Here is a 26,412-nt window from a genome sequence, read left to right on the forward strand (position 1 = left end):
CAAAGCGAGAACTCTGCCTGCAGTGTAAAAAAACAGGTTAGTACTTAGATTTGGTAAAAAATTATGACCGTGATAAAGGGACTGAAATCTGAGAAATTTACACAATAATCAAGCGGTCATTCAAAAACACTTTCTATTCTTGACAAAATTAGGTAGAGAGGGGGAGAGAGGATCTGAAGTGGACTCTGTGCTGACAGCATGTGTTCCACTGCGGGGCTCAAACTCACAAACTGTGAGATCATGACCTCAGCCGAAGTTGGATGCTGAGCCAACTGAACCACCCAGGCGCCCCAATTGAGATTAAGGAATTTTAGACAAATAATTAAAAACAATTTTTTTAAATGTTTGTTTATATTTGAGAGAGGGAGAAGAGAGAGAGAGAGGGAAAGAGAGCATGAGCGTATGCAAGCATGAATGGGGAGGGGCAGAGAGAGGCAGACTCACAGGACCTGAAGCGGGCTCTGTGCTGACGCAGTCAGCCCGTTTGGGGCTTGAACCCACAAACGGTGAGATCATGACCTGAGCTGAAGTCCAGCGCTCAACCGACTGAGCCACCCAAGCACCCCATTAAGACAAATGCCTTAAAGAGTAGTGTGTATGCACCTGTGTGTATATAGTCTTAAGGGCAAAGATCTAAAAGGAAAAAGTTTTAGCATTTCTTTCTCTCTGGTATATTCTATAAACTTCTTCTTTCTGTGATCTGATTTTTCTACATTGTTCAGTATTCGTATGATTAAAATATTCATTGTTTTGATCTGAATAATCCTTTCTGGCCTGTGGTTTGGTCCTTCTCGCAAATCCTTTGTAGATGGCTGTGATTGTTGCTTTTTTCATTACTGCAGCAGAAGTGTTTGTGAAGTTGTGAGGTCTGCATTTATTTTTTCACATAAATGGAGAGGGAAGAGGGATGGAAAGGATTACAGAAGTGTCTGAAGGACTGGCTTATGCTTTTTTATGTGCACATTTTACAACTGGAGGGGGAAAAACTCAGAAATGTTTATTATAAACCTTTAAAACGTACTGAAGAGTTACAAGGAAAGAAAAATTTTATTATTTTTAAAGTTTATTTTTAAGAGAGCATGCAGGGGAGGGGCAGAGAGAGAGGAAGAGAGAGAGAACCCCAAGCAGGCTGTGCACTTTGAGCAGGGTGTGTTGCGGGGCTCGATCTCATGAACCATGAGATCATGAGCTGAGTTGAAATCAGAAGTTGGACCCTTAACCGACTCAGCCACCCAGGCACCACAGGAAAGAAAAATTTTAAATCACTTGTAGCTCATTATTCAGATACAACCTCTGTTAATATTTTTTGTATAAATCTGTCTATATTATGTCCATACGTCCTTTTTCATACATGCACATACATTCTTTTACATGGTAAAATATTTTAAAATGGGATTATATATGCTTCCTACAAGTGGGTTTCCGAGTACAAACACTTTTTAAAGTTTTTTCTTACGTTAATATACAAAAACAGAATAGAGAGTAGACTAAAATGAACACTGTGTACTTATCTTAACTTCAGTGATTTCAGCGCATAGGCAGTCTTGTTTCATCCATACCCACCTACTCCTGCGTTATTTGAAGCCAGTTCCTGGTAACTATTTCAGCATATATAGTTAAAAATTTTACATTTTGCCAAATTGCTTTCAAGAAAAGCGTTATCAACATATACTTGACGTAAGATTAAAAAATTAAAAAAAATTTTAATGTTAAGGGTTAGATGCACATATATAGCATTTCCTCGGGTAATACAAAAATACTCTGATGAAGTGAGTTTAAGCATGCTGAACTCTGGCTGCAAACTTTCAGTTCCTCATCAGAAAATCCTTCATAGGAATGCTGTGACTGTTAGATAGGATGACCATATAATTATTTATTGTTCAAGCTAGGATGCTTTTGAGATTCAAAGGGGGCATTCTTAATAATAATGCCAGTGTAACAGGCATAAACCAGGACTGTATTTTGGCACAACTGTTGTAGGCCCACCCTATTAGATAATACACTTAATACTTTTATGCATAAAGTGATTGTATCAGGTAGTCAATAAATGGTAGCTTTTATTGAAGTGTTTATGTATGCCCATGTATGGATATATATAAAGATCTTCCATTTAAAATTTTTTTAATGTTATATGAGAGAGAGAAAGAGTGTGTGTGTGTGTGTGTGTGTGTGTGTGTGTGTGTGAGCGCGGGGGAGAGGCAAAAGTGCAGGAGACAGAATCTGAAGCAGGCTCCAGGCTCTGAGCTGTCAGCGCAGAGCCCAATGTGGAGCTTGATTGAACTCAAGAACCGTGAGATGACCTGAGCCAAAGTTGGACATTTAACCGACTGAGCCACTCAGGCGACCTGAAAAATCTTCCCTTTGAAAGAAGTGCTTTGAATTGGCAACTCAAAGTCCTAAGTTTTTTGTTTCTGTGTGTTTTTGGAGCTCATAGTGACCACTATTTTTTAAAATAGCTCTACTTTTCATAATTAAGCAGACATTTGTCTTAATATTTGCAGCTGGAGAATGCTGGAGGAGACCTTAAGGATGGCTGCCACCACTATGAAGGAGCTGTTGTCATTCTGGATGCTGGTGCCCAGTATGGGAAAGTCATAGACCGAAGAGTACGAGAACTGTTCGTGCAGTCGGAAATCTTCCCCTTGGAAACACCAGCATTTGCTATAAAAGAGCAAGGATTCCGGTAGACTTTTCACTTATGTTTTCTAAGGAGATGGAGCTTAGATTGTAGGAGATTTTTATTAATTTGCTTGGACAGTGAATTTTTTAAATGACTGTAAGACATGCAGTGGTTTTTACAAGAAATTTTCCATGGTTCTGATTTAAAAAAAAGGAAATTTTATTTTTTGAAAAACCATATTCGTAGTTTATTTTATTTTTACTTATTTTTAATGTTTATTTTTGAGAGAGAGAGAGAGAGAGAGAGAGTGCATAGGTAGGGGAGGGACAGACAGAAGGGGACAGAGGATCTGAAGCTGGCTGTGTGTTGACAGCAGAGAGCCTGATATGGGGCTCAGACTCACACACCATGAGATCATGACCTGATACAAAGTTGGATGCTTTACCGACTAAGCCACCTAGACACCCCAATTTGTTTTTTTGTTTGTTTGTTTTTCAATTAAAAAGATTGACTTAATTTTAATTGCACCATTACAAGAACCTTTCATTTGAATATTTTATATTTTATAGGATTTTGGGGTCATACTTGAATTTGGCTAATATGGTCATTCTTTCATTCATCCCAGAGCATTTGATCAAAGGAATGTATACAGTGGCTAGAATACCTAAATGAGAAGAATTCTGTGTCCAGTGAGTCTCTTTTGCTTCCTATCCCAAGAGACTAAGTTTCTAAAATATGAAGATTTCTCAAGTCTAATATAAGGTCTAATTCAACAGCTTACATGCTCATAACTAGTCAAAATGACAGCCAACTTCTATATAGTCTCTTCCTTTAACAATTTCTGGTTAATGCTATGCCTTTTCTCACGTAATTAATGTTTTTTCCTTACTAAGAGTGTTGCCAGAAGCAAGCAACTGCCATTTGTAACCTTGATAGGCTCTTAAACATTAATGCTATGTTTCCTCCAAATACAAGATGTTTAATTTTTCTTAAGAACATAATTTTTTTCCATTAGAGAAATGTTCAACTTTTAAAGACTTCATAGACATGTTTATCCTGTGAGTGTTGTTTCTGAAATAGAGTGAATTGGACATCAGAAAAGACAGGTTTAAATTTAACTGTGTACTAGTCTTAGAATACAGTTAAAAACAGTTCTGTCTTTTAAACTGTAGAATTTTTAGAGTAAGAAGAGACCCTTGAGTTTATCTAATGCAATTGTCTCTGTTCGCCAGTGAGAACCAGTTTTAGGGAATCAAAAAATGGTGCGAGAATTCTGAATTCCTTCTGTCATATCTAAGCTCCTTCATTCCCCTCACCCAAACAAACAAACACTCTCCAGCAAACTAACCTAGGCTGAATATTTAAGAATAGGGTAGTCAAATACTTGGCAATAGAATGCTAAGTGTTTTTCCTGCCCTCTCCCCACCATCATAAACAATTGCTAGGTCTTGTGTCTAGAGGTTCTTTCTGTATAGGAGTATAGGAACTATAGCACTGTGGCTTTGATTACTATAATCCTTTCTTCTGAGAGATCTATTTGATCACCCTTTTTGTAAAATATTAGTATTATGACAGGAAAGACCTCTTAACCTTGTTTTTGGAAGTTTGACCTGCTTGTTACATAAAATTGGTATCTGGAATGCCTTATGGCTTACTGGGTTTTGTAATTGCAAGTTAGTTTCAAAATAATTGCAGAATAGAAATAGAAGACTCAGAATGAGGGATTAGCTCTTCTTGAGAGTTACTGAGATAAGAATTTTCATAATTGGCTTAAGTACTCCTTGAGTTTCATCCTTGACTAAGTCCATTACCTTTTCTTTTTAATAGTATTAAGAATCTTACAGTCCTGGGGCACCTGGGTGGCTCTGTCAGTTAAGTGGCCAACTTTGGCTCATGAGTTTGAGCCCTGTGCTGGGCTCTGTGCTGACAGCTCAGAGCCTGGAGCCTGATTCGGATCCTGTGTCTCCCTGTCTCTCTGCCCCTCCCCCACTAACACACTGTCTCGCTTTCTTTCAAAAATAAATAAACATGAAAAAAAATTAAAATTAAAAAAAAAAAGAATCTTACAGTCCTGAGTTGTTTAGCAGATTATTGAAGGATACTGGGCAGTCCCATGGTGGTTATGTTTTATAAAACTAAGTATAACATATTGCAGTTTTAGAGGTCTTGATTACTAAGTATATTTTATAGAATTCTAGCTTATGCATTAAAAAAAAATTTTTTTTAACGCTTAGTTTTGAAAGAGAGAGAGAGAGAGAATACAAGTAGGGAGGGGCAGAGAACAAGGGAGACACAGAATCTGAAGCAGACTCCAGGCTCTGAGCTGTCTGCATAGAGCCCAGTGCAGGACTCTGTGAGTTCATGACCAAACTGAAGTCGGACCGAACCAGGAGTTCATGACCTTAGCCGAAGACGGGTGCTTAACCGACTGAGTCACCCAAGTGCTCCTTTAGCAACTTATTATACAATTAAATCTTTACTGGAGGTGCAGGTCTCTCTCTGATTCTGGTTATTTGTAGCCATGTGAGAGTGAAGGTCAGGTGCTGCCAGATTCCCCCCCCCTTCCTAAAGAAAACCCAGAAATACAGATTTTTATGTAAAATTTTCAATATTAAAATGTTCTAAATTTTTGGAGTGAATTCTGAAGGCCAAATTGGATCTGTCAGTGGCCAGGTGAGAAGCATAGGCCTCAGTTTGCAGCCTTTTCCATAATAACAGTTCGACTCCCAAGTTAACCTATAGAATGCTCTGTAAATTGTAATATAGTGAAGTTATCATATTGACCTGAGAGAATGCCATGTGGGCAAAAGTCATATGTTAGTTCCTTTTGTTGGGTCTTTGGTAAAACTGTTGGGAATGTTGGACAAGTTTTCAGCCAACATAGGTTATTATTCATATTCTGTCATCCTTTGATGTATCTTGCTTTGAGTCATCTAGGGTCTTTCTGTGATGTGCTTTACTCCTTGGGTCCCAGAAGATCTGTATTTTCTTTTTCTCCCTCTAGCATTTTCATTTACTTCCTTCATGAATAAAGAAGACAAAACAAATTCATGCTAAATTTTCACAGATACAAATATTAGTATTTATGTATTTGAAGTTCGTACTTATTAACAAGTGAATGTTGAAATGATAGATTTTAACACATTGCAGTAGAGTAAAAATGATTAAGCTGTGTAGGAGGCTGGATTTGCTATAATATACTGAAAACATAATATAATCCCTGAATCTGTATTGAGTCTCCCTCAGTGCTTCAAAGGAGAGAAAATATAGACTTTGTGTAACACGGGGCGCCTGGGTGGCTCAGTTGGTTGAGCGTCTGACTTGATTTTGGCTCGGGTCATGATCCCAGGGTTGTGGGATCGAGCCTGTCATCAGGCTCTGCACTGAGCGTGGAGCCTACTTGAGATTCTCGTTCTCCCTCTGCCTCTCTCGTCCGCTCATGCACTTTCTCCCTCTCTCTCTCTCTCTCTCTCTCAAAAAAAAAAAAAAAAAAAAAAAAGAAAAGAAAAAAATCAGCTGTTAGAGATTCTTCACTGACTCTCTTCCTTAAATCTACAGTGCTATTATCATCTCTGGAGGCCCTAATTCTGTGTATGCAGAAGATGCTCCCTGGTTTGATCCAGCAATATTCACGATTGGCAAGCCTGTTCTTGGAATTTGCTATGGCATGCAGGTACATCAGTGAATTTGCCTTAAGAATTGACTTAATTTTATCCTGTTTGTGACTCCTACTGTATTAGTATTTTCTGTCTTTAGAGCATGTAGGATATTTAGTTGTATGAGCTAATTTGTGCATATTACGAGGGTTTACAAATTGCTACAGTAGCATGGCAGAATTGACCTGAGTGGAAATCTCTTTTCAGAAAAAAACAGCTATATTACTGCATATAACATAACACTATCCATTAAAAAATAAATAAACTTAGACATTCAGATTTATGTGTTACAGAAATAGCACACAGAGCTTCTATGTATTTTTACTCAATTCCCTTACTATTGACACTTTTAACCTTTGAGAGTAAGTTGCACACATGATGTCCTGTTACTTGTATTTCCTAAGGGCTAGGGCTCTCTTCTGTGTAACCACAGTACAAATAATAAAATCTGTAAGTTAACATTGATTCACTTGTGCATCTAATCCACAGAGTGAATTTACATTGCACTGTTTGTCTCATTAATGTCCCTTATAAGTCCTGGATCCAAACCAGGACCATGTATATTTAGTTGTCATGTTTCTTATTATCAGACACCTTTACTTTGGAACCATTCCTCAGTCTTTTCCTTCTCTTTCATGACCTTGACAGATTAAAAAAAAAAAAAAAAGGATATTCCAGTTCTTTGTAGATGATGCTTCAATTTTGGTTTATTTGCTGTTTCTGCATTGTTAGATTTAGGTTATTATTTATTTATTTTCTTTGGCAGGAGTACCATAGAAGTGACGCTGTGCTCTTCTCAGAGTATCTAACTAGGAGGCACCCGATCGATGTCTGTGTGTACCATGACAGACAATGTTAATTTTGATTATTTTGTTAAGATTGTGTCTGCCAAGTGTCTCCAGTGTGTTATTAATATACACCTTGGAATTGTATCAAAAACAAGAATAAATAGGGACTGAGGTCTAGACATAAGCTATTCTTTTATGAGTTAGGTGTTTAGAAATCTATTTTGGCTGCTTTGGTACTTCTTTGGTTACTTTATTTTTAGGTAGTATAGGTTTATTAGACTAGTAGAATGTGATTACTAAATAAGATGATGGGAAGATAATGAACCAGAACCTGCTAAAATCTCACTTAGCAAAGAATGATTTGTTTAATACGGTCTATTTACTGACGAGGTGGGAATAGAAATAAATTAAGAGAAGTTATCCTGGGGCACCTGGGTGGCTCAGTCGGTTGTGTCCAACTTCGGCTCAGGTCATGATATCATGGTTTGTGAGTTCGAGCTCCGCATCAGGCTCTGTGCTGACAGCTCGGAGCCTGGAGCTTGCTTTGGATTCTGTGTCTCCCTCTCTCTCTGCCCCTCCCCTGCTTGTGCTCTCTCAAAAATAAATAAATGTTAAAAAAAAATTTTTTTAAAGTTATCCCTAGTGGTTGTAAGCAACATGATTTTCTAATTGAGATAATTTTTAACAGTGTGTCTTACTTAACCATGTCATCTGAAAATTGAGTTAGCTGGGAAAATATTCCCTGAGTAATAATTATTAATTGATATGTTACAGTATTTTGACTTTTCTAGTGTCAGAAGCAAGATACTTTTTTGTTAAACTCAGAATTCTCTGCTATGATAAGAATAGCCAAATAAATATGATGACTAGATTCACTTGCTTGTGAATTGTCTTCATCTCTTCCCTTTTGCCCACCTTAAGCGGAAGGGAGGACAGGGTCGGAATACAAGTGGAATTAATCTAATTGTGAGTGTTAATCCATTGATTAACCAAATGGAATTGGTGTTAATTCAGATACTGCTTTTTACTTCCCCATGATACTCTGTTCCTCCCTAATTGATTATTGAGAACTGCCTATTAATTTTTGATTACTTGTATGCGTAGCTTAATTATTAAGACAATGTGTTCTTTCTCCCAATGACCGAGTTGTTTTAAGTTTTTGGATTGAAGATAATTTGAAATTTTAGTAAGTGGGCAAAATGACTATTTTTTTTTAAAACAATCTGATTGAAACCTTTATGCTTTAATATGAATATTGTACAGAAGGAGGCTGTTTAAAAGGTAGAAAGTGAGCAGACCAGTATATTCTCTTTTAGCTATCTCTGGAGTATTCCGCAAAGTAAAAAAAATATAAATCAATGTTCACAAAATAAAAAAATATAAATCAGTGTGAATATATTCTAACTTGGATATAAATTAAAAAATAAATTATTAAAAAATGTGAATGTTTCATTATCTGTATGCTTGATACAAGAGCAGAATATTAGGAATCATCGGTCTGTTAAACAGCTTTACCAGATTTCATTTCTTGCTAATTGTTGTTAAAGTTTTCCACTTTGATTTAGAGGAAATACTGATCACTACAAATATGTGACATACAGAGTCCAAAGGCTATAATAGATATTTTCTTCTCTATGCAACAAACATTTTCTAGTAAAAGGCTCTTTTTCCCGTTAATGTTCTCTGAAATGTCAAGTGGTGATTATGAATTTCACTTGGTTAATAACTTATTTTTAGATTTTCTTATGTAATATTCTAATAAATGCATTTTCTTAGAAGAGCCTGCATCTTGATTTAGTTGATATTTGGATGACTCTTTTTTTAAAATATATCTTCGCTGTAGGATGTAATGTATTTACATCATTGATTTTCCATGCCAGAGTAGTCAGTATTAATCATACAGCATGACTTAAGTGTTTTTTAGTATATTGAGAGGTATTATAACATTCTGTAAGGAAGACTCTCATAGATACCTTTTTTCAGGACCCACTTAACAGTGAAATACATGTGGAAAATGTTGCCTTAATTTAAGTGCTAGTGACTGTTTCTCCCTTATGCCAGTCCCTCATATAACTGTGAGGCCTAGTTTTTCTGTTATTCATTAGGGATCTTTATTGTAGCCAGAGCCAGGCCTGCTCAGGTTAAATGTGTACAACAATCTGCCTTTATGTCCTCTGAACTTACATAGTAGGACAGTGGAATAGGCTGATCTTGGTCTTTAGACAGAAATCGTCTTTCCATAAAATACTGGTATAGATGGCACATCTAGCTAATAAGCGGTCTATAAAGGACTGACTGATATTTCTTAATGGCTATTAGTTGGGTAAGTTTAGCACCAAAGGTCTCACTCTGGGATGTACTTTTGCCCCCAACAGCATTCTGAAATTTTAGTAATTTCACTATTTTATGTACCATCTTTTCCCATTCTTGAGACTCTCTTGTCAGAGACTTTCTAATTGCTTTCTGGTAATTCTTTGCTTTAGAAGAAAAAAGTTAGTCCTGCTCGTTGCTCCATTTATCTCTATTACTCTCCACTCAGCATAAGAAATAGAATATTAGTACAACTTTTGAAACTCTCTTTATACTTTTCTCCATTCATGTTTTTTTCCTACCAGAGGCAGCACTTTTCCTGAATTTTATTATTCATTCTTTCTTTTCCTTACAGCTTTAGACATAAGCTTATATCCTTAAATAATGTTATTTAGGTTGCCCATTGATCTTTATATAAATGAAATTCTGCATGTTAATGCATTTAATTGTAAGTTACTCATGTTCACTACTGAATTTTTTGTTTGAATAGCACAGATTAATTATACATTTCACTATTGGTATTGGTGGTCTTTTTCCAATTTTTTGCTATTACAGACAATACTGCCATGAATATTTTTGTACTTGTCTTTTGGCGTTCTGCATACTCTAACTTTTCTCTAGGGCAGCCATGAACTGAAATGCTGAATCTCAGCTTTACTAGTAATATTTCCCTCCAATTTACATTCCTGCAGCAGTATGTGAAAATTCCTTGTGCTCTATATTCCTGCCAAGCCTTAACATTGTCAGATTTCTTGTTTTATTTGCCAATCTGAAGAGGCATTAAATGGGATCACATTGTAGTCTTAATGTTCATTTTCCTTATTATTGTAAGATTTGTATGTTTATTTGCCAGTAGTGTCTGCTTTAGTATAGAAGCATGTTAATGATTTTTGCCCATTTTTCTATTACAGTGTCTTATTTTACTGTGTTTGTATATGATGGATACTAAACATTAGCCAAATACATATAGCAGATACCTTCTAGATTGTGACTTGCCTCTTCACTGTTGTAATTTCACTTGGTTTCTGTTTTTATCCTTTTTTTCTTTCTCTTTCTTTCTTTCCTTTTTTTTTTTTTTTTTTGCATCCTGAGAAACATCTTTATTACAAGTGTTTGGTTTCTTTACACACTCCATGAGGTTTTGTCAAATTACTTCTATTAAAAGGGAGTATCCTTCCCTTTCTCTCTCCCAAATCTAACCCTTGTTGTAAACTGGCAAGACAAGAGCTGATCTGATTGGGGCAGGAGATCTGGAGTCCTGCATGAGTTTCTTTTGAGGCATTTATGACATTGGGGTTATGAGGAATCCATACTGAAAACTATTTCCTTAAGTCAGAATACTAAAACAAAAATTTAACAAGAAAACAAATTGTTTTATTATAGGTAAAGTTATCCCCCCTTCTCACAAACACAAGCTTAACTGATTGTCAGCTCTTTGCATTTTAACCTTAAGTAGTGTGGTCAGGAACGGCACCCCCCCCCCCCCAAGAAAAAAACCAAACAAACATGAAAGCCTTCTCAACAGGTAAGATAACTTCAAATTTTAGGGCAAGCCTTTGGCTTTGTAAAAGCATTTAATTTAGGTTTTGTGAACTTTTAATTTGTGTTGAGTTTGAACAGCTTTAGTTTTCTTGATCATTCAGCTGTCTTTTAATTAAGAACGGCAAATTAAAGGAGGTAGACGTGCACAAGGTTCACTGAGTATATGAAAGACAGCATTTTTCATTCAGCAAATTTTAATGACTGCTTTGGGCCACATGCTTTGGTAGGCCTCTGGGACTGTGAAGAAATCTGAAGACGTGGGGGAGAACACATGGTCTCATTGTTTTGGCAGTGCCACTTGTTTGGCTGGAGTAGAGAAGTGGGGGTGGGGAAGAGAGGTGATACTAGACAGGGGCCATGTAATGAAAGCTTTTTGTGTAATATAAGTGACTTGGACTTTATCCTATAGACAGAGGGTCAGCAAACTGTGGCCTGCCTCCACATCTGGCCCATTGCCTCTTTTTGTATGACCTGCAAGCTAAGAATAGTTTCTGTGTTTTTATTTATTTTTTTACTTTTATTTATGTGTTTATTTTAGCACGAGCCAGAGAGAGGGGCAGAATGAGAGAAGGAGAGCCTTAAGCAGGCTCCATGCTCAGCACAGAGCCCCAACCCCGGGGCCGATCTCATGACCCTGGGATCATGACCTGAGCTGAAATCAAGAGTTAGTTGCTCAGTCAACCGAGCCACCCTGGTGCCCCAGTTTTTATGGTTTCAAATACTTGGAATAAATTTTTTTAAACTGTGTGGTTTTTTTTTTTTTAATGTTTATTTATTTTGGGTGTGAGGGACAGAGAGAGAGTGGGAGAGAATCCCAAGCAGTCTCCATACTGTCAGCACAGAGCCCTACTTGCAGCTGTATCTCATGAAGTGTGAGGTCATGACCTGAACCAAAACTAAGAGTTGGATGCTTAACCGACTCAGCCACCCAGGTGTCCTGAAATAAAATTTTTTTTAGAGAATTACATTTTGTGATGTGAAAATTAAGTGAAGTTCAAATTTCAGTGTCCATAAATAAAGTTTTATTGGAACATAGCCCTAACCATTTCTTTAAGTGTTGTCTGTGGACAATACTTGTCTGTAGCTTTCATGCTATGGCAAGAATTGCATGGTTGCTTCAGAGGCAGTAGGGCCTGCAAAGACCAAAATACCTACTCTTTACAGGAAAAGTTTACCAACCCTGCTGTAGATGGTAGAGAGCCATTGAAGAAATTAATCATGGACTAACACAATCATATTTATATTTTAGTAGCTGACATTGGTAGATCTCTAGAATATAGACTGGTTAGACTGTAGCAATGTTTCCTAAACTGTGTGGTAGTTAATGTACTGCAGAAAGTGTTTAATACCTAGGTTTTTAGTTAGGGAAATTTGGGCTAAATGGGTTAACAAGTTTTGTTTTGTTTTTTTTCTCTCTTTTGGGCTTAACCCAAACCTTTATTGCAGGAAGTTTTATTTTGAATGTCTTCAGAGGAGAATGTAGAGGGCAGCATTTGCTGATGATTTTGAGGAATATTCCACTGTGCATTGTAAGAATGGACATTTATTTAGCCCTCTGCCTGCTTTTTTGTTGGGAGCTGGATCAACCTGTAACCTGCATGGGTATGGCAGGTATCTTATGACACCTGTTGTGGAACAGACAAACCCAGATGAGTTGTAGTGGTTACCTCAATCAGAGATAATGATTGTAAAAATCTTTTGTGTATTTTTTTTGGTGTTGGGGAGGAGGTTGGGCAAATGTGAATGATAAATTAGAAGATTGATTGACACAAGGAGGGGCAGAATGAAGAGACTGTTTGAAATAAGAGTCTGTAGGTGTATGGGATTTGTACAAATGTGTTTAATTGAAAGACCAGATATTCTTGCTTACGCTGTGTCCACACCATAGCCTTCTGCAGGCTTTCAGACTGTTCCTTTGGGGCCAAAGATTAAATCGCTTGGAGAAATTTATACCTGTCTAGTTTTAATACTACAGCTCTTCTATCATCTGCTCTTTTTCTAAGCTCAGAGTACCTTTTAAAATGCTTTTAAATTAAACTCAGATGTAAGTATTAAACCTCCATTTTTAACAGATGAATTAAAGTACACTAAATGGAAAATCTGCCAGTATTTAATAGAAATTAACCTCAGGTCAGATATCTAATCTAGTTTTGTTTTATAACTATTCTTCTTAATAACTGTGTAATTTTATATGATAATACCAAGTTATCTATATTTATCCAAGTCTTTGATTTTTGGGGTGCAAACATAGCAGATATTCTGAAAATAAGAAATATAAATTACTAAATTAGCATAATAAAGTGGGTAATTTTCTTTTGACTTACATTAATGTCAATTTATTTTTTTTTTGAACAGATGATGAATAAGGTATTTGGAGGTACTGTGCACAAAAAAAGTGTTAGAGAAGATGGAGTCTTCAGTATTAGTGTGGACAACACATGCTCATTGTTCAGGTATTATAGATATTTTTAGATGAATAAGAACGGTTAGTAGAGTACCTGATTTAAAGTTGGGATTGTTACTCTTCAAAATTAGAGAATCTGGAATAATGAAATTAAGGCCATCCTAGTGGCCATCGGTGTAATTGTCATATTTGTTTTCCATTTGAGTGTCAGGATGGCAGAGGGTGGTGGGGAGGCTGATTAGGAATAGTGAAAGCCCTTATGACCTAATTTAAAAACACTTGTGCAGTCTTGGATTCCTGTTTGGAGTTGTGGACTGGGATGCTAACATTTATGGCTTTTCTTTTTTACTCTTGGGGGTACGATTTTAAACATTCGTGTGCCAGGTGTGGCAAATCGATAATGTTTTAAACTATCTTGCATCTGCCACGTGTGTTTGTATATCTCTTCCTTCATGTTTTTTGCTGGGTACTTAGCAAACAGCCAGATTGTTGGACTCATTCCTAAATATGTGTTATGTTTACCTCCTCACTTTCTCTGTGTTGAGCATAACTGTACCTAGTGTACTATCTTTTAATATAGTGAATGTATTAATTGATTTTGTTGCTAGGTGATAATAGATAAGGTGCTATAGCTCTAATCTATTTGAAGATAGGTGAATGAGCTATTCATAGCTTCCTAGAATCATTTATCTTCTGCTTGACTTAAAAAAAAATGCTGTTTTCATTCAGTTTTCTAAAGAACCATAAACTTTCCTTTTTTGGGTTTTTCCGAGTTTTGGGTAAAGCTAATTTTGGTGGACTATTAATAGTGTTACTTATTTTCTTGATTTTTTTTTTTTTAAGTAATCTCTACACCCAATGTGGGCTTCAAACTCATGACCCCAAAATCAAGAATTACATGCTCCAAAGACTGAGCCAGCCAAGGGCCCCCCTCACTTAATTCATTTTGACTTAAGTTTCATTTTTATTTCTTTTTCTTTTCTTTTCTTTTCTTTTTTTTTTTTTTATATTTTAAGTAATCTGTACACTCAACATGAAGCTCAAACTTAACTCTCAGATCAAGAGTTACATGCTCTACTGACTGAGCTAGTCAGGCGCCCCTTAAATTTCCTTTTTACTTTAAAACTACATTTCCCCCTTACTGCAGTAAATCTGTAAAGTGCAGGCTGATATCGATTGATACAGAGTTAACCTGTTGTTCTTTTTTTTTTTTGGTGAATCCAAGAAGTCTGTTTATTTATAATTTAAGTATAGTTGACACGATGTCACATTAGTTTCAAGGTACAATATAGTGATTAGACAAGTCTATCCATGATGTGGTTACTTTTTTTTTTTGTTTTTAATTTATTTTTGAGAGTCAGAGCATGAGTAGGGGAGGGGCAGAGAGAGATGGAGACTTAGAATCCAAAGCAGGCTCCAGGCTCAAACTCAAACTCACGAGCCATGAGATCATGACCTGAGCTGAAGTCAGTTGCTCAATCAACTGAGCCACTTATGTTCCCCTTGTTATCATTTCTTTTAACTGCTAATTATTTTTAGTTACGGGTTTGTTATAAAGTTCTTTTTTTTTTTGTATTTGAATTAGTTAACAGTGTAGTAATGGTTTCAGGAATAGAACCCAGTGATTTATCACTTACATATAACACCCGTTGTTTGTCACAAGTACCCTCCTTGCTTCCCATCATCCATTTAGCCCACCCTACTACTTACCTCCCCTCCAGTGACTCTCAATTTGTTCTCTGTATTTAAGAGTCTCTTGGGTTTGCCTCCCTCTCTGTTTTGATCTTGTTTTATTTTTACTTCTCTTCCCCTGTGGTCATGTTTTGTTTCTTAAATTCCACATATGAGTGAAATCATACAATATTTATTTTTCTCTGACTTATTTCACTTAGCATAATACACTCTAGTTCCATCCATGTTGTTGCAAATGGCAGGATTTTATTCTTTTTGATCATACTGTGTGTAAGGTTCTTAAAGGCTCCATTGACTTGTGCCTAAATTAATTCTTAATGAATAGTTTTCTCCAAATTGGACAGATCAGAAATTTTAAAATCCAACTTATTTTTATCTGAAATAGAGACATAACCCCAGTTGATACACAAAACAGGCCGTGGCTGTCTCCTCTTTAATTTTGAGGAAGAGCAAAAATAAGTGTATCTGTTCAAAGATTATCATTTTTCAAAACAGCCAAATGGCTCAAAATAATTTTATGAACTGAAGCTATTCATTACCAAAATACATTTGAAATCCAGTGCTTATCCATTTCATAATGGAGAGGTTGTTGTTTACATTCATCTGTATCCCAAGTGACTAGTCTTGAGAACCATTTTAGGAGTCATGGTGGTTTATGATACTGCAAGAGGTTTTTTTAAATCTAAAGATCTGGTTAAAATTTAAAGTTTTTCTGTCTTCTAATTCTACAATTCTGGGACTCCCCTTCATTAATCCTAAACAACAATGATGACAGCAGTTAGTAAACCCAAAACATCATTTTGGCTTTAATATACTTTTATCTTCTTGCTTTATTTTTAATTATTTTTTTTTAACTTCGTAATATTCAGACCTCTTTCAGATTTTCTCATAATATAAAAAATGTCTTTTTATAGTTGATTTGTCTGAATCAGGGTCAGAGAAAGTCCATGCGTTGCATTTGATAAATGTTACTGACATTTCCTTTAATCCATGCCTTTGTTTGGCATGAGAAGTAGAGATACACATTGCTACCGGGTTGTCTTTGTTTCTAGGCCTTTTCAGTGAACAAAGTTAGTCAAAATGTATTCTTTTAGAAAAAACAAAATCAGTGTACATTCTTATTTCCAATTAAAATGAATGTTTATAGGGTTTTTATCTAACTCCTTTGATTTTGCATCTCCTTACTGTGAGGCTAAAAATCTCAATTCCTAATTATATTAATTATTTAATATTTATTTTACCCTGTGATATGTATGTATTTATACTCTCTAGCTGCAAAATAACACTACCAGTATTAGTACTATCACTTTTTGGTAGAAAACTACTGAATATTTAGTTCTCTGAAATGCCTTTTGTTCTTAAGATATTTCCTAATAGGTAAAATTTTGAAATTAGTATTTTGTAGCTTCTTGAAATTATTTTTTATGTGTGTGGTTATACCACCAACTTTATTTTTTCAGTTTTTAAATTTTACAGATTGACTTTTTTTACGTTTATTTTTTCGAGAGATAGAAAACAAGCAAGTGAGGGGCAGAGAGAGAGGGAGATGCAGAATCCGAAGCAAGTTCCAGGCTCTGAGCTGTCAGCACAGAGCTGGATGCGGGGCTCGAACCCTTGAACCGTGAGATCATGACCTGAGCTGAAGTAAGACACTTAACCCACTGAACCACCCAGGCGCCCCAACAGATTGCCTTTTTTGGTATTTAATGCTCTCAATGACTTTTTTTTTTAATGATGCATAGAATAAATTTAAATTCCAGCAGATTTGCACTGTTACATGGTTCTAAATTTTTTGATTTACATGTACGGTGAGCTAGTATTTCTAAAGGGAAAAAACAAACTTTAGTGATAAGATGAGTAAGTTCTCGGGATCTAATGTTCAGGGATGATGACTACAGTTAACACAGTATTGTATACTTGAAAGTTGCTAAGAGAGTAGATCTTAAATAGATGAAAAAAATGGTACCTATGCTAAATGATATGTGTTGACTAACCTTATTGTGGTAATTATTTCATAATACAAGTGTATATCAGATCATCAGGTTGTATATCTTTAACTTACACAATGTCATATGTCAATTACATTTCAATAAAGCTGGAAAATAAAGCATAAGGTCTCATTGATCATGTCTCTAAGATATTTGTATGTTGTGTTTTATTTTTTGTATGTTTAGGGGCCTTCAGAAGGAAGAAATTGTTTTGCTTACCCACGGAGATAGTGTAGACAAAGTAGCTGATGGATTCAAGGTTGTGGCACGTTCTGGGAACATTGTGGCAGGTGAAAATTGTTAAACCTTTGCAGATCTCATTTCAAAAAACCTTATCTGAAAAGTCTAAAAATATGTTTCTGTATGAGGTACTCAAAAAGATTTTTTTAAGAGTTATTGTAAATGTCATAAAATTGACCATTAATTTATGAAGGGAATTCAATATTAGATTATTTAGAAGTTACTTACTGGTTTGCTCTGAAATACTTAAAAAAATGTTTGTTAATTCATTCATTTTTTAAAATTAATTAATTAATTTATAGAATTTACTTATTGTTTACATCCAAGTTAGCATATAGTACAACAATGATTTCAGGAGTAGATTCCTTAATGCCGCTTACCCATTTAGCCCATCTCCCCTCCCACAACCCCTCCAGTAACCCTCTGTTCTCTATATTTAAGAGTCTCATCTGTTTTGTCCCCCTCCCTGTTTTTATATTATTTTTGCTTCCCTTCCCTTATGTTCATCTGTTTAGTATCTTAAATTCCTCATATGAGTGAAGTCATATGATATTTGTCTTTCTCTAATTTCGCTTAACATAATACCCTCCAGTTCCATCCATGTAGTTGCAAATGGCAAGATTTCATTTTTTTGATTGCCATGTAATACTCCGTTGTGTGTGTGTGTGTGTGTGTGTGTGTGTGTGTGTGTGTATACACTACATCTTCTTTATCCATTCATCTGTTGATGAACATTTGGACTCTTTCTGTACTTTGGCTATTGTTGATAGTGCTGCTATAAACATTGGGGTGCATGTGCCCCTTTGAAACAGCACACCTGTATCCCTTAGATAAATACCTAGTAGTGCAATTGCTGGGTCATAGGGTAGTTCTATTTTTAATTTTTTGAGGGACCTCCATGCTCTTTTCCAGAGTGGCTACACCAGTTTGCGTTCCCACCAGCAGCGCAAGAGATCTTCTCTCTCCGCATCCTTACCAACATCTGTTGTTGCCTGAGTTGTTAATGTTAGCCATTCTAACCAGTGTGAGGTGGTATCTCATTGTGGTTTTGATTTGTATTTCCCTGATGATGAGATGTTGAGCATTTTTTCATGTGTCAGCCATCTGGATGTCTTCTTTGGAGAAGTGCCTATTCATGTCTTTTGCCCATTTCTTCACTGGATTATTTGTTTTTTGGGTGTTAATAAAAAATGTTCATTCTAATAAAAGTTCTCCAGATGCAAGATACTGCTTTTAGAGCTCAGGAAAAATTGGAGAATGGTCTGTTTTTCTGTTGTGCCTTATTCATAATTGGGTTTTTAAATGCCTTCCTTAGGTGTACATGGATATTTGCAAAACATCAGACTAAGCACTCAGGACATTTCTCTGAGCCAGGATTGGTAAACTGTGTTCTATAGTCTGTTTCTGTATGTTCAGGACCTAAAAATGATGTTTATTGTTATTAAAGAGTTATAATAAAAGGCAGGGATTGTGTCCCATGTATGCATGTGTCCCTAAGGGCCTAAAATTTTTACTATTTAGCCCTTTGTAGAAATTTTACCAATCTGTGCTTTAAACCCATTTTTATTCTTGACTTTTCTGAGGAAGAGGAATTGATTTTCTGGCAGTTTATGATTTTTGACATGCTTACTTGGTTAGTTATGTAAATAATTATCAATCCTAGAAGTCAGTAGAAAATGGGTTTATCAATAAAGTTATTGTTTGAAATGCCACGCTTAAACAATAAGTTGAAGAAAAGATTTGTCATGGATAAACTGAATTGAGTATTCTGCCTGCAATTAGTTAATTAGACTAGTACATTAACATAGAAATGATTGATAATGGTTTTCGTCTTGAAATGTTTTTATTTAATATAAAAGATCAACAGTGTTAGATGGCTTATGTATTTTTTTTCATTCAACAAATACTTGTATACCTACTTTGTGCCAGTCATGGCTCTAGGTGCTAAGGATAGAGTAATGAACAAACTGGACAAAAGTCTCTGTTTAACATTCTAGTTGGGAGGAGGGATGGGACAGACAATACACAAATACAGAATATGTCAAGTGTCAGACGGTGTGTAAGTGCATTGAAAAAATACAGGGAAGAGAGGAGTGTTGCAGAATATGTGTGATTAGGGTTGTTACTGTTTTCTACAGGATATTCAGGGAGGGTATTCCTATAAAATGATACTGGGCATGAAGGAAGTGTGACCCTTCTAGATAGTTCGGGGAAGAGGAGATAGTAGTACAAAGCTCCTGGGATGGGACCTTGTTTGAGGAACAGCAAGGAGACTAAGTGGTTGGAGCAGAAGAAGCCTGGGGGAGAGTGGTAGAGGTGAGATGAGGGAGGTGTTTGGGGGACCAGAACACAGACCCTTTGTGACCACTATGAACTTTTTGGCTTTACTCATAGCGAGGTAGAGTTTTGAACAAAGGAGAAACTGAATCTAATTTTAGGCTTACCTTGGCTACAATGAAGAGCAAAGAGGAATGGGTCAAATGTAGGAGTAGGGAGATCACTTAGGAGTCTATTGTAGCAATTAGGAGAGGGGAGTGTAAGGTACAGTGTGGGAGAGGTACAAGTGGTCAACAGTTACTGGTTTCTCGCATAGATCTTGTATGTACTTTGTTAGATTTATACCAAAGTATTTCACTTATTTGGGTGCTAATTGTGTTTTCAGTTTCAAGTTCCACTTGTTCATTGTTGATGTGTAGGAAGGCAGTGAACTTTTGTGTATCAACCTTAGATCCTGCAACCCTGCTATGATCGCTTATTACTTCTAGTGTTTTTCTGTGGATTTTTTAGGATTTTCTGTATAGATGATCATGTCATCTGTGAACAAAGACAGTTTTATTTCTTCTTTCTCAACCTGCATGCCTTTTATTTTCATTCTGTTTTTTTCAGTGTTTTTTCTCATTGTTGTTCAGTTTTGGTTATTTCTATTGAGATATCCTGTAGCTGAGAGCTTCTTTCCTCAGCTCTGTCTGGTCAACTAATAAACCCATCAAAGGCATTCTTCATTTTTGTTAACAGTGCTTTTTATCCTAGCTTTCTTTTTGATCCCTTCTTAGACTTTCCATCCCTTTGCTTACATTACCCATTTGTTTTTGCATGCTGTCTGCTTTATCCATTAGTCTTAGCTGCTTAATCACAGTTTTTTTTAAATGTTTATTTATTTTTGAGAGAAAGAGTGATGGAGGGAGGAGCAGAGAGAGGGAGACAGAGCCCGATGATGGGCTAGAACTCACAAACCATGAGTTCTTAACCTGAGCCGAAGTCAGACGCTTAACTGACTGAGCTACCCAGGCGTCCCAATCCTAATTGTTTTAAAGCCTGATCTGATCATTCCAACATCCCTGCGATATCTTAGTCTGGGTATCTGGTTCTGATGCTTATGGTATCTCTTTGAACTGTGTTCTTTTCCTTTAGGATGCCTTGTAATTTTTTGTTTGTTTTGATTGTCATGCATGATGTACTAGTTAAAAGGAATTGTTGTAAATAGGCTTTTAGTATGTGATGGTAAGGTGTGGGGATAGGAAGAGTAGCTCTCAGTTTTTTAGTAAGCCTGAGTCCCTGGGCTGTGGAGTTCACAAGTACTCAGTTTTTTCTCACTGTTAGATGGAATGTGATGACTAGAGTGGGCTGGATTTGGAGATTTCCCTTCTAGCAGGTCAGTGGTCTCTGATAGAAAGCTAACTCTTTAAGTGGATTAAATAGTTTCTCCTGAGAGTAGATAGACCTAGTTAAGAAGAACAGAATGTCCTGGTATATTTTAAAATTGTTTCTTTTTCCCTCTCCCTGACATTTACTTTGAGAGCTTAGTCAATCTCCTGGAGGTAAGATTCACAAAAGTGTCAGGGCCCGTGATGAGTGGGTACTCTTGGAATTTTTCTCTCTCAGATTTTCACACTGAATCTCTAGCAATTCATTGATTATAGTTTAAGTTTCCCTACCTCAGCAGTGGTTCCTGTGGATGTTTGCACTCATGGGTTTCTGCTATGGTAAGTTATGATTCTCTGTGTTCATCTGCAGTCTTTCCAAGGGCAGTGGTTAACTTTCTGTTTATTGTTAGGATAGAGCAATGTCCTTCAGGTTCTTACATGCTGGACTGGATACTGGAAGCAAGACTGGGTTCTGATAGGTTTTGAAAGGAGAGACAAAGGAATTGCTGTTGGATTACATGTGGAGTGGGGAAAAAAGGGTATAATTGGGCTTTAACTCCCAAGTTTTATGACCTGAGTATCCAGAAAGGTGAAGTTTTTGTTTACCTGATGGATAAGAATGCAGTCATGTGGATTTGTGTATTAAATTCAAGATGCCTTATTAATCATAGAAATAAAGGTATGAGTAGACATTTGTATATGTAGGTCTAGACTGTAGAGTAGAAAATTGGGCTTGAGGCATAAATTTGGGAGTATACCATCATATGGGTAGAATTTAGAGCCGTGAGAGTGATAGATCACTCCACGTATAGAGAAGAGATTTAAGTGCTCAGTACTGGGCAACTTTCATTTGTAGAGATGGATAAGATGAGGAGGAACCAACAAAGATTAAGAAGGAACAGTGAAATCAGCAATGAACCAAGAGAGAATGGTGTCCTAGAATAGAACCCAAGTAAAGAAAATGTGAAGTTCGTTGGTATAGTAGAATGAGTATGAGTTTGGGAGCCTGCTAGACCTGATTTAACTACTTACCTAGCTGTACATTTCTTGATATCTCAGAGCCATAAACAGGGGTAATGCATGCACATGTAAAACATTAAGCCTAACACCTGTTGCTTAATAGGCAGTCAGTAATTTCAGAAACACATTATCCAAGTCCATGAAGTTATATCTGCAGTTAATAATATCTAAGAAAGGAGTACTTAGAATATTCTGACAGGCCTAATACGTAAAGTTGGTAGCTGCACATTGCATATGAAAGCTACGTGGGACCGAGAGCCAAAATTGAGTTATCATTGGGGTGCCTGGGTGGCTCAGTTTGTTAAGCGTCTGACTTCGGCTCACGTCATGATCTCACAGTTCACGAGTTCGAGCCCTGCATTGGGCTCTGTGCTAACAGCTCAGAGCTTGGAGCCTGCTTCAGATTCTGTCTGTCTCTCTCTGCCCCTCCCCCACTCATGCTCTGTCTCTCTTTCTCTCTCTCAAAAATAAACATTAAAAGATTTTAAAAAATTGAGTTATCATTGTATTATGTAGACAAAGTAATCTGGGTGGAGAAGTTGAAAGTACTGTGAAATAATCTCTGTAGGACTTACTTCACTGTCATACATAAAAACCTTTGAAGAAAAATTGTGGCAATGTTGTTTTTGTTTTATGTGTTGTCTTTTTTTTCCTGTAGCTAAAAATGCACTGATTTATATCAGTTTTCACATTTATAGAGGAAGAAATTGTGAGGAATTACTATGGGTACTTAGTTGAGTCTTCAACATGAAAAAATTTTAATTTGTGATTATTTTCTCTATAAAGGTATAGCAAATGAATCTAAAAAATTATACGGAGCACAGTTCCACCCTGAAGTTGGCCTTACAGAAAATGGGAAAGTAATACTGAAGAATTTCCTCTATGATATAGCTGGGTGCAGTGGGACCTTCACTGTGCAGAACAGAGAACTTGAGTGCATTCGAGAGATCAAAGAGAGAGTAGGCACATCAAAAGTTTTGGTAAGGAATTTACATCTGAAAGTCTACAAATTTATTTCAGTAATGTGAGAACTCAAAACTGGCTTCATCACCATAGCTCTTAAATGTTGACTGGGTGATGGGAAGCTTTGTGAGTTGCACTGGTTCAGAGTGCTTTTCCAATTACCATACATACTTGTGCTAAAAGCAGCGTTTTTAAAGCTGATAGTTTTGTTTGTTTACTCAATTTGATTTTTCTTTTAATTTCACCTTTTAGGTTTTACTCAGTGGTGGAGTTGACTCAACAGTTTGTACAGCTTTGCTGAATCGTGCTTTGAACCAAGATCAAGTCATTGCCGTGCACATTGATAATGGCTTTATGAGAAAACGAGAAAGCCAGTCTGTAGAAGAGGCCCTCAAAAAGCTTGGAATTCAGGTCAAAGGTATTGATGAACCCCAGAAGAGTTAATATATATATGAGGATTTATTTAACAAATCAAATCTAACCTTATGGTTTGAATGAGCTCATTGCCTTAACCTTATGGTTTGAATGAGCTCATTGCCTTAACCAAGTACAGGTTTCTCAATAAGCTTATAGTTATGTTTTTTACATTATAAGTGTCTGGTTCAAGGGGCGCCTGGGTGGCTCAGTTAGTTAAGCATCTGACTTCGGCTCAGGTCATGATCTTGCGGTTCGTGGGTTCTAGCCTTGCGTCAGGCTTTGTGCTGACAGCTCAGAGCCTGGAGCCTGCTTCTGGTTCTGTGTCTCCCTCTTTCTGCCCCTCTCCTGCTCATGCTTGTTTCTATCTCTCAGAAATAAATAAAACCTTAAAAAAAATTTATGAGTATCCAGTTCAAGAGGTGTCCCAGTATAAATTTTATAACTGTTGACTATTCCTAATGCTATATACAGGTAACTAAAATTTCAGCTACCATTTTGTTCTCTTCTGTTCATTTCTCTTTTTGGGTTATCTTTTCCCATCTGTAATATTATTTATGGATGAGAATTTTCAAGTTTTCCTACAAGTATGGATGTACAGATTATTTTACAGACTGAAAGGCTTATACAGAGGAGTGAAGAGTCTGTGGTCATCTTTTTTTTTTTTTTTTTAATGTTTATTTCTGAGACAGAGCATGAGTGGGGGAGGGGCAGAGAGAGGGGGAAACACAGAATCCAAAGCAGGCTCCAGGCTCTGAGCTGTCAGCACAGAGCCCAACGCAGTGCTCGAACTCACAAACCGTGAGATCATGACCTGAGCCAAAGTCGGTCGCTCAACCGACTGAGCCACCCAGCCACCCGTATGGTCATCTTTTTTCCTAGTTTTTTTTGAGAAATCATTGATAACACATCACTGTATAAGTTTAAGACAATAGCATGATGATTCGATTTTACATGTATTTTGAAAGGATTATCACAGTAGTTCCAGTTTATATCCATCTTCTCATATAGGGACAGTAAAATTAAAAAGGAAAAAAATTTTTATGACATGAACCCTTAGGATTTACTCTTAACTTTTCTGTGTATTATTCAGCAGTATTAGCTATAATTGTCATGTTGTACAATATAGCCTTAGTGCTTACTCATCTTATAATTGGAAGTTTGTATCTTTTAACCTAACCTTCTTCCCAATTCCCCTTCTTCCCACCCTCCACCTCTGATAGTAAGTCTGATCTCTTTTTCTATGAGTTTGGTTTTTTTGGAGTCAACATATAAGTGAGATCATACAGTATTTGTCTTTCTCTGTGTGACTTATTTCTCTTAATACATACAAGGTCCATGCATGCTGTCACAAATGGGTAGGATTTTCTTGTTTTTTTAATGGATGAATAATTTTCCATTGTATATATGTACCACATCTTTATTTACCCATTGATGGACGCTTACTTAGGTTGTCTCCATATCTTAGCTATTGGAAGTTATGCTGCTATGAACATGGGAATGCAGATATCTTTTTGAGTGCTTTCATTTCCTTTGGATATATCCCAGAATTAGAATTGCTGGATCGCATGGTAGTTTTATTTTTAATTTTTTGAGGATCCTTCAAACTCTTTAAATTTTTTTTTTTTTAAATGTTTGTTTATTTTTGAGAGAGACAGAGACAGAATGCGAGTGGGTTAGGGGCAGAGAGAGTGAGAGACACAGAATCTGAAGCAGGCTCCAGGCTCCGAGCTGTCAGCACAGATCCTGGGGCTTGAACTCATGAGCTGTGAGATCATTACCTGAACTGAAGTCGGATGTTCAACTGACTGAGCCACCTAGACGCCCCCCTCCAAACTCCCTTCTATAGAGACTGTACCAATTTACAATCCTAACAACATTGCACAAGGATCCCTTTTCTCCACATCCTCGCATTTGTTAATCTCGTCTTTTTGATAATGGCCATTCTGACAGGAATGAGGTAATACCTCATTGTAGTTCTAATTAGCATTTATCTAATAGCTAGTGATATTGAGCTTCTTTCTGGGTACCTGTTGACCTTTTGTATATCTTCTTTGGAGAAATAGCTATTCATATCCTCCGTCTGTTTTTTCATTGGGTTATTTGTGTTTTTGCTATTGAGTTGTAGAAGTTCTTTACATATTTTGGATATTAACCCCCCTTATCAGATACATGGTTTGCAAACATTTTTTCTCATTCTGTAGGTTGCCTTCTTTTTTGTTTTTTTAATGTTTGTTTATTTTGAGAGAGAGAGAGAGAGTGAGTGGGGGTGTGGGGCAGAGAGAGAGAGAGGGGGAGAGAGGGAATCCCAAGCAGCAGAGAATCTGCTCAGCACGGAGACAAGCTGCGGGGCTCCATTTCAAGACTGTGAGATCATGACCTTAGCTGAAATCAAGAGCCAGAAGTTTAACTGACTGAGCCTTCCAGACACCCCTGTGGGTTTTTACTTTATTGATGGGTTTCTTTTGTTGTGCAGAAGTTCTTCAGTTGGATATAGTCCCACTTGTTCATTTTTGATCTGTTCTTGTACTTTAAGGGTCCTGTGCAAAAATTCATTACCAAGACCCGTGTCAAGGAACTTTATTTCTGTGTTTTCTTTCATGGTTTCAGGTCTTATATATTTAGGTTTTTAATCTATGTTGAGTTAACTTTTCTGAGTAGTAAAAGGCAGGGGTCCAGTTTCATTCTTTTACATTTATATATTCCATCACCATTTATTGAACAGACTGTCTTTTCTCTATTGAGTATTCCTGGCTGTCTTATCAAATATTAGTTGATTGTGTATGCTTGGGTTTATTTCTGGGCTCTTGATTCTGTTTTTTGTTTTGTCTGTTTTTATGCTGATACCATATACTGTTTGGATGAATATAGTTTTATAGGATAGCTAGAAATTAGGAAGTGTGATACTTCTGCTTTGTTCTTTCTCAGGATTTCTTTAGCTATTTGGGGTCTTTTGTAGTTAACACATATTTTAGGGGTGTTTTTTCTACTTCTGTTTAAAAAAACCCGTTGGGTTCTTGGTAGGGGTTGCATTAAATCTGTAGATGGCTTTTGGTAGTATTGACATTTTAACAGTATTTTTCTAATCCATTTATTCATTAATTTTCCATTTGTGTCTTCTTTGATTTCTT

General features: G+C 36.5%; 1 protein-coding gene across 1 annotated transcript in view; it reads left to right on the forward strand.

Moving 5' to 3' along the window:
* The window catches only part of GMPS (guanine monophosphate synthase), a 78,766-nt gene that overhangs the window by 22,162 nt on the left and 30,192 nt on the right, over positions 1–26,412 (forward strand). The window contains exons 2-7 of the mRNA XM_047099594.1: positions 2,502–2,683; positions 6,179–6,293; positions 13,272–13,369; positions 17,187–17,290; positions 22,691–22,884; positions 23,120–23,285. Of these exons, the coding sequence (XP_046955550.1) occupies positions 2,502–2,683; positions 6,179–6,293; positions 13,272–13,369; positions 17,187–17,290; positions 22,691–22,884; positions 23,120–23,285 (859 nt within the window). The remainder of the gene's footprint in view (positions 1–2,501; positions 2,684–6,178; positions 6,294–13,271; positions 13,370–17,186; positions 17,291–22,690; positions 22,885–23,119; positions 23,286–26,412) is intronic.

Source organism: Lynx rufus, unplaced genomic scaffold (genome assembly GCF_022079265.1).
Source record: "Lynx rufus isolate CCGP_SWC_20201006 ecotype Redwood Valley unplaced genomic scaffold, mLynRuf1.p SCAF_5, whole genome shotgun sequence".
In the NCBI taxonomy this organism is placed as follows: Eukaryota; Metazoa; Chordata; class Mammalia; order Carnivora; family Felidae; genus Lynx; species Lynx rufus.